Source organism: Myotis lucifugus, unplaced genomic scaffold (genome assembly GCF_000147115.1).
Source record: "Myotis lucifugus unplaced genomic scaffold, Myoluc2.0 scaffold_506, whole genome shotgun sequence".
NCBI lineage: Eukaryota > Metazoa > Chordata > Mammalia > Chiroptera > Vespertilionidae > Myotis > Myotis lucifugus.
Genome location: NW_005871554.1, coordinates 308,309 through 317,589, shown reverse-complemented (window position 1 = coordinate 317,589; position 9,281 = coordinate 308,309). Strand labels below are relative to the sequence as shown.

Below are 9,281 nucleotides of genomic sequence, written 5' to 3'. Positions count from 1 at the left end.
GAAATTCAGAACTATTATTTCCTGCTCTCAGTATTTGTAAGTTATTCAAGTTTTGTGTGTTACAAATGAAATGTTTTGGGGATGATCCATTTTGTGTATTACACATTCATGTTGGAAAGCAGAAAACCTGTCTTAAAACATCTGTACTAAGAGAATTAGGTCATAATCTGTGTAGAAGAATGTTTAGGGTTATATATTCTTTGTCATTTACACCTCTTTAAATCAAAAAGCTTACTAACTTGCTGTTGGCTTGCCCCTTTCTTCCTTCTTCCTTCTTCTTTTCTTAGCTCAGATAGAAAAAGTTGTGCATTCAAAAGTAAAAGAAAGCAAGTTTTTATTCTTTTTTGAGACTAATATATCTGTCCTTGGCTAGAGTTCTAGATTGCAATTCAGTTTTAAACTATTACCTATCTACTTTGTTTTAGTGTTCAGGATGGCCAAGTGTAGCATTGAGGTTTATATCATTCAGTGCCCAAGAATAATTAGAGGGCTGCTAATAAAGATGTTATAAAATTGGATGAGATGAAGATTAGATAAATATTATAAATTTAGGTAAGCATTAAGTAAATATTTGGCGCTTTTAAACATCATGTGTTTCAATGATGTCAGAATTACCCTTGAACAGAAAGGATGCTACTTAATTGTCATCACTTCAGGAAATAATCTAGTGGGCAGGAATAGGGGTGAGGGTGGGTAGAGGTGGAGTGAGTGGTATAGCCCTCCTTCTCTTTAGAATCTTCTCTCTTTCAAAGTTTGTGTCTTGCTATTCAAGTGGAAGGGCACAGACCTAACAGCTTAGTTGTCAGGGAAATAATATTTTTAAAGGTATGGTTCAATTTTAGGATGAACTTTTTGGAGATCAGCAATGATTTTTCCCATGCTCCCTATACCCCCCCCCCCCAAAAAAAAAATAGTTCATTAACCTGAGTTTGGAAAAGGGGGAAAGGGGAGGAATTAGCAGGAGCAGGCAGTGTGGGAATGCTTGGGGGGGGAGGGGCGGGGGGGAAGCCTCATCCCCCTTCCCTTCCCCAAAGACACCTGGATATTCGGGGGAATCCAGAGTTGCTCTATCTCCTGAGAAGCAAGTTTCTTTTCCGGCCTTGGCCACCTGTGTGCTGCGCTCCCGGTAGGAAAGGTGGCTTGGGAGTAGGGAGAGTTCAGACACGTGACTCGGGAGCCTTTCCTGGTGAGGCTGGTGGTCAAAATCCCTCCAGAACTCAGAGCTTTTAAGATGCAGAGTACGCTTTGCTCTCCCATGTTTCCAGGATTGTAGTCCCTTGTCCTCAAGACTCGTCTGCTCTGGAGCCGGCTGCCACCTTCCCAGTTGCCTGGGGTCCTTGCTGTCTCTCCCCTCTCCCCTCCCCACCGGCAAAGTGGTGCTCCCGCCTCTCCGCCTGCACAGCCCCTGGCGCGCCCCGCAGGGTTATCAGGCTCCGCACACGCACCACTGGCTTCCTCTGGCTCCCAGCGCAAGTGACCCCGGCAGACCAACCGCTGCCCGGGAGCCTCCTCCGAGTCCCGGTCTCCTGCTCCCTGACCACCGCGCAGCTGCCCTTCGGACCCCCTGCAGCGCCCACCGCGCGTCAGGCTTCATCCCGGGTTGGACCTGCTGTTCTGCTCATCCCCACACTCAGCCTCTCCATCAGCCCCGAGAAGTGGAATCTGCACAGAAACTCTCGGTGGCTGGAGCCCGCGGACTGGGCATGCTCAGAAGCCAGGGCTGGCTTTGGTCTCAAGTAGGAAGCTTTTGCACTCGGGAGGCAGCGGCGACTTTGGGGAAAGTTGATCGGAGAGGGGAGGAAGCCCCGAGACGCGGAGCAGCGCGGGGAAGGAGCCCCCGGCAGCCGGGAGGAGCATGGGCACCCTGCGGGATCTCCAGTACGCGCTCCAGGAGAAGATCGAGGAGCTCAGGCAGCGGGATGCTCTCATCGACGAGCTGGAGCTGGAGTTGGATCAGAAGGACGAACTGATCCAGAAGCTGCAGAACGAGCTGGACAAGTACCGCTCGGTGATCCGGCCGGCCACCCAGCAGGCGCAGAAGCAGAGCGCCAGCACCTTGCAGGGCGAGCCGCGCACCAAGCGACAGGCGATCTCCGCCGAGCCCACCGCTTTCGACATCCAGGATCTCAGCCATGTGACCCTGCCCTTCTACCCCAAGAGCCCACAGTAAGCCGGGGTTACGCGCGGGGGGCCCTGGGGCACCCTGTGGGTGGGGAGCGGCGGGTCTCTGTATTGTCTCTGTGGGCCCCCGCCCCTCCCGCTTGCTATGTCTGTCCTCATCCTCAGAAATGTTTCCTTTACTTGCGGGGCTGTGCACGTTTCTAGAGCCAGACTCAGCCCCTAAGCTGCCTTCCTGTCTTTGTCGGATGTCGAGCTATTTTTTTAAAAATATGTGCATTCATATATGCCACCTACTGTACAGAGAGTTTGAATGCGCCCCAGGTGTGTGTCTGGCTGTGTGTATGTGCGTGAGTGTGAGAAGCGGAAGAAAAACCCCATCTCCCAAATGCCTTGGCAAAGCTGCCCAGCCGGAAAATCCTAAATGCAGGCTCATCAGACTTGAAATGAAATGCGTCTGATATCATCCTCACTTTCTATGCGTGTGTGGCTCTCCCGGGTTTCTCTACATGCTGGCCCTTCTCTCTGGTACCCTTCAAACCTGATGCTCTGTCATCATCAAAGTGTCAAAAACAAGCCAACGCGCATATCTAAGGGAGGATTTTTTTTTAATTTCCTCAATTGGATGACATTTGCAATCCACACATGGAAGCCTAGTCTGTTGATTTCTTAAAGATCTTTTCATAACATCCGAGGGAGAATATTGCTTGTTTTCCTTCAGGAATTTGCATACTGTTACTAATGGGGCACCTCCTCCCAAGAGGCTTGCCTGTTTCCAGGCTCAAAAATAGAGAAGTGCTCTACCTTTATTGAAATGGGAGACACATTGCTTGCCTTATTTCTGGCTTCTGATGCAACTGATCCGTGTTGTTCCAGCATTTTAGAGAACTGTGTGGTTCTGATGTCAGTAAGCTTCACAACTTGGGTGGAAAGATTGAATGAAACTTGTTCTACACCACTTAACTCTAGAGTTCTTATGGAAAGTAAAGGGACAAGAACTTACATGAATAGGGAATGAGCGCCCGAATGAAAGTGATTTTTAATTAATAGATATGATCATTGATAAAGTAAAAGGTTTTGATGCTCTATTCCTAACTACATCACATTGGCTAGACGACGTGTTACATAATAATACGAGGTCCCTTGGAATCCTTCACTCCATAAACACAAGGGACTGATAAAAGGAGAAAGAGTAAATACTTGATTATCTTCATGTGTATTTGCTGTGTTGGAGGGAGCTTGAGAGTATGTACTGATTATACTTCTGAAAACTTAGAGTTAGACCTATACTTGTTGGTTCCCATAGAGCATGTGCTGTTTCTCGTGCAGGTTGAGCTTAATGAGATTTTATTCCGAGAGAGTGAGGAAGAGACCGTAAGGATAAACGCTTCTGAGCTTCTGACTTCACCAAGTTGCCCTAATAGTTTGTTAGACTTAGATCTGCCTTAGAAACCTGCATGGTGAATTAATTTGCAGTCCTGTTATGCTTGCCTGTTTTAGCTAACCAGGTACATGGCCATCGCTCCTGGGCCAAGTTTTGCATAATGAAAAAATAACTCAAAGGCAGCTCTGCATCTTTAAGGATTCTGCAGGATCTCATTTTAGTATTTGCAGGACTTTGGAGTAATACAGAGCAAAGTCCACTTTTATAAAAAGACCAGTTTAATAGGGTTTATAATGAAGCATGATAAATCTAGCTGATAACTGCAGTGAAATGTATCAGACAAGATCCAAAGGAATCTAGGCAGTAAGGAATGAGCTGAAGTTTTAGAAACCTTTTAGTGCTTGACATGGAGAACTACTAGACTTTATTTTTAAAGCCCGTGGTGGAAAATGAAATGAGTGTGGCAAATAATTCTATTGTAATAAACATTTTATCTATGGAACAATGCTGTGCATTCTGATATTTAATAACGTGGGCTTTGAAGAAGTCAGCCACTAAGACATCACCATGATGATTTTGGTGATTCTGAAGGATTATATTGAAGAAAATGATAGCATGTCTTCCAAGCTTAAATAATTTTGGAAAAACATCTGTTCTTTTTTTCACACTTACATAAAATGAGAACAAAATTGACTTAAATGGTAGAGTGTACCTCTCAAGAGAAAGAGAAGTATATTGTATGCAAAATGATCATTATCATGTCATTGGAATGATTGTGCAAGATAGCTCCACAAAGAATTAGGAAAACTTGACAAACTGGAGATGTGTTTGAATTCAGTTTATTCCACTATAAGTCATTTGATTACACAGACTTACTGTTAACAAGTGTTTGTCTTTATATTTCATCTTTGGTGCAACTTAAATTTAGTCATCTTTCTTAAACTTACACACAGGTTATCATGGCTTCAAGTTAAAATGAAACCATTTAAATAACATAAAACTGACTTTAACTCATGATCTTGTTAGTTTTCTATTTTCTCTCCATTACATGTAGGTAACTGTTCTGCTCAGTTATTTGATGAATGAAAATATGTTCCTGTTTACTTTTTGCTTATTGAGGTTGCCTTCTGAGGATAGTTTTTAAAACTGTTTTTTAGTGATTTTTGATCCTTTAAAAATAATGTAAAATAAATATTAACTCATTCACTTCGATTGTCTTAACTTTTTTGGTTTGAAAGTTTCCCCATTAAAATGGGAATTGGAGGGGAGGCTTGGTCAGATTCCAACAGAAGCCAGGGCCCTCCTGCTGCATCTGTGAGGTGGGGAGAGAGTTTTTGTTTCTCGTTCACATGTGTATAGAAACAGCCCTTAGCCCTTTTTGTGTTATGAATGTGAAACAAAGAACTGAGGTAGCAAATTGGAATCTGTATTCCACTGCTACCGAATAATGACTTGAGAATGTAAAATTATTAGTCTATATATTTTGAAATAAATTGAGCAAATAAACTTAAAAATGAGAAAAATATCCATTTTATGAGATCAGCCTGTTGGAGATTATATATATATATATTTTTTTCTTATGGACTTTTAAAGTAATTTTATTTCATGCTATTTCATTCCTGAAAATTAACTCCATAATAGGTTAGCACATTCAGTCTCTCCTATTATGATCTAAACCCTTTACCTATGGTAAATATTCTCACATCCTTTCTGTTTCACTGTCACAGGGTTCCGTGTCATTTCAGTTGGTCTATATAAACTTGAGTTCCTATCACAAGTGGTTAGTGTCTCTGTATTCTTGCTAAGCTGTTGCTTTTCACCCCTGAGGTAGATGCCTTTCAGAGAATGATGACGTTTTGTTATATTTCACTTTTGATTGTGAAGTACTTTGGAAGAGCTGAGGATATTGAGGAATATTTTCTTATTTTTAGAGAGGCATTCGTTTTAAGATCTTATGTGAGCTTTTAAACCTTGACACTAGACCATCTCAAGAGAAATGGAGTCTTTCTACAGGCTGTGTGTTAAAGTTTGTAGGAAGTTGAGAGAATTTTAGCATTTTAGTGTAATCTTAGATGGCATAATATTAAAACAGATTTCTTCAAAGGTAGCCATTAAATTTCAAATGTGCCCTACAGCTCAGTTGAATACTTTTGTGGGATGTCTTTCATGTATAAGCTATCATCAGGCATTGGAGGTCAGAGATACATAGATCCTATCATCAAGGAGTTAATAAAGGGTTAATAATGCTGCACAAGTAAATATTCTAGAAAGTAGAGTAGGCAAGTCATAGAGGAGATACTCAAGACAGCAAATATATTCGAGCCCATTTAATTTTATGGTTTCAGGAACTCTTGTTGAAATGGAGATATTTAAAGTAAATACATATTTGGAGGATGGCCATGATTTAGTGCAAATGGGATTAGAGGGGTGGGGGTTGGCAGGGCCATCAGCAAAGGGATGGACAGCAAAAGAAAGCAGAGGGTACATCTGGGGATTAACAGCAACCAGTGGCTGTACCAGAACACGGTAGTGCGGTAGTGGGAATTGAAGAAAAGCTAGTTTAGGCCGAGAGAATGAGCATATTAGTTTCTGTTTTATAAAGTAGGTAAGGGGGCATTTTTGTTGTTTTTAGAATAATCAAGACGTGTGTGTGTGTGTGTGCGTGTGTGTGTGTGTGTGTGTGCACATTTTACTGGAGGACTACTTGTTACCCACTAGTAAAGCTCTGACTCTTTGAATGTCAGTCCAGTCCTCTACCCCTGACCAGCACCATCCTGCTAATAGCCATAACTATTCCAGCTTGGTAAGGGCATTTAATTTAACCAATCAGCAGATGGTTAAAACCCTTAAGGAAACCCAGTTCCACTCTTAATAGAACACAAGTTCCTTTACCCACTCACTTCAAACTGTTCCCACTGAAAAGAATCTAATTTTATTTTTAAAATACTCTAACTAGATTCCTCACATACCTGGGCAAATGGGACAGGAGAACTGAAGTTGGTTTCTGAAATTCATCTTCCTTGTTTTTGTGGAAGAGTTAAATTCCCACTTAACGTTATTCTAATAGACTTCCCTATTTGAGTGTGTTGGTTTGATGTTAGTCTATGCAGTAAATGGGAAGCTGTGGAAGCTTTTATAAAAAATATATGAGAACAGGTTGCTAAAACCCTACGCGGGTGATTGGAAGCACAGTCAAGTTGTGTGCCCCTCAGGGGTGGCTTGTAATGAAAATACTGACAAGCCCCGAAAGAGGAGCTCCAGAGACTGCCTGAGAGTATAAACGACCAGCTTCCTGGCCCTACTGAGCCACATTGCCAAGCTCCTGCTACTTGTTATTTCACTAAAGAGTTGGGTTTGGATTCCTAATGGGAAAGAGGAGAAGTAGGCAGAGGATGTTTCTATTGTTGCTGTTTGCAGGTTATAAGGCATATGGAAACATTTTTTTCCCCTGTCTGCCTAGCAATGGAGGGTCTCCATGGTATCCTAGCAACCAGTTGGAACACTGGGCTGCTGCTCTTCCTGCCATCTCTGCCATAGGTACTGCTGCCCATCCCAGGGAACCAGACCTGCTGCCTGCATTCCAACCCTCCGACTTGAACCTTCCAAGCTCTGAGAACACAAGACAATGTGATACATAAGCACACGCCGCAGGCAGCATTTACCAGTAGGCTCAACAGCTTATTATGCAGTCACATCTGTGGCATTTTGAATCCTAATCTGAATGGTTGAGCTGGTGCTGTTGGCCACCCCTTCCCTGACAGCACGTCTCGACTTCCTCACACCCAGCCTTCTGACACCCCTTCTTCTTTCCTCTCACCATTTTCTATAATGACTGCCTTCCTCTGCATCTCCTTAAAATTTGTTTTCTGAGAAGAACGGGCAGCCTGTTTGAACTCTCTAAGTATAACTTTGTTTGTAAGAGCAGAGGAATGTTCTCCCTCCAAAACCCGTCATGTAAATATGAACAATAGCACAAGAACTGTAGCCACACAGAACAGATGTTTAACAAAAGGTGGGGCTAATAGTATACTTCCACAAGTGCCTTGTTTCTGAATGGCTTTTATAATCATAGTCATTTGATAGAGGCAGGAGGGTAGAGTGGGAAGAGGAGATGTGTGTGTGTGTGTTGGGGTGGGGAGGGGAGAGGTGGGCAGGGAAGTTTAAAGCAAGATGAGTACTGTTAAAGCTATGCTATATTTGCAAATAAGTTGGGAAGGAGTAATGGGCATTATGGGTGAATAAGACTGGAATGGAATTTGCAAGTTGAATAGTACTTTGTGGATGAAGAGAGGAGACACCCAAACTGGAGTATATGGAGGGCTTGCCTCCTCTGAGTGTGGGAACTATCCTGGGATTTTGGCAGAAAACCATTAAAATGTTTCCCTTTAGGCCAATGCTTGATTTGAATGAATGTATTGTTCCTTCCAAACATCCTATAGGCTGATACCAGGGGGGCTTGGTGGTTCAGGAACAGTCCCCAGGGCAGAAAGGAAAATGAGGAGAGCAAGTCAGCACATCACTGTTTCTGAAAGAATGGGTCAGAGTGGCACTGCCCTTCATCATCATCATGGCTAACATTTATTGAGCACTCACTCTGTGCCAGGTACTGCTCGCTGTTTGTCCATAGGTTGTAGTTTTTATCAAACGACCCTGAGAGGAAGACTCCAGAGTATCCCATTCCACAGCACTGAGGTATAGGCCACTGAAGCTCAGAGAAGCCAAGTAAGTTGCTCAAGGTCACACACTTTGTAAGATGCTGAATCTGAATTTGAACTCCAGGGCTCTTCTCCTTAGCCATTAGGTTCTCCTGCTTCCCAAAGGAGTGTGAGGATTAGGCAATTGCAGGAAAACCCAATGAATCGCCTATAGGCTGTTCTCTGGGGAGTGTATCTGTTCCCCAGTAATTAAATGGGAAGTGAAGTACTTAGGGAGAAGTGGAAAAAAATAAGACAGGTCAGTGGTTTCCAAACTTTGCTGCAATTAGAACCACCTGGGGAGCCTTTAAAAAAATCCAGTGCCTAGGTTTTACCCCAAGCCAATTAAAATTAGAATATCTGGGGGTGGAAGGCAGCCATCAGTATTTTTTTAAAGATTCCTCAGATAACTTCAGTGTGCAGCTAAATTTGGGAACCACTCTGAGAAGTGTGTGTGTGTGTGTGTGTGTGTGTGTGTGTGTATGTGTGTGTGTTATTAAACAAAGGCAAGGATAAACTTTCCACTTAAAGAGTAGAGTGTTTCTGTTGGCTAAAACTTTTCAGCACTAGGGGCTTGCCAAAGCAGATATTCCCCCTACATTATAGGCGTGCACTATTTAGTAAATGTCTTATTGTTTATTCTTATTGGTTCCCATCCTTGACTGCATATTAGAGTCTAGGTAGGTCTCTCTAGGAAATGTTAAAAATATCTTTCCTGGGGTGCCACTTCCAGAGATTCTATTTCATCGCTCTGGGGTGGACCTGAGGTGTAGGGATATTGTTTCAACTCCCGAGGTGATTGCAATATGCAGCCAGGATTGTGAACCTTTTCCATGGAGTATTCAACTGCAGTTGTTACTGGCTATTTGAATTCCCATCCTTTGGAAAAGCACTTTCCTCGGTCCCTTTCTACTAACCCAAATCCCTGCTTACAGTGGAGCCACACAGCTCCAAAGCCCCTCTCCCCACAGCATCTGCCCCTCTCTTGATCTCCGGGGTTACCTGTGTGGGCCTGGAGCATGATCATTGCCAGCAGCTCCGGTCAATGGAAGTATATTTCCTCTTTCCCGCCAGCCCTGAGTCCT

At 43.3% G+C, this 9,281-nt stretch overlaps 1 protein-coding gene across 1 annotated transcript in view; it reads left to right on the top strand.

Moving 5' to 3' along the window:
• Positions 1 to 1,188: 1,188 nt before the first annotated feature.
• The window catches only part of LOC102426456 (cGMP-dependent protein kinase 1-like), a 79,655-nt gene continuing 71,562 nt past the window's right edge, over positions 1,189 to 9,281 (top strand). Inside the window, exon 1 of the mRNA XM_014446130.2 lies at positions 1,189 to 2,166. Coding sequence (XP_014301616.2) covers positions 1,856 to 2,166 — 311 coding nt within the window. The 5' untranslated portion in view covers positions 1,189 to 1,855. The remainder of the gene's footprint in view (positions 2,167 to 9,281) is intronic.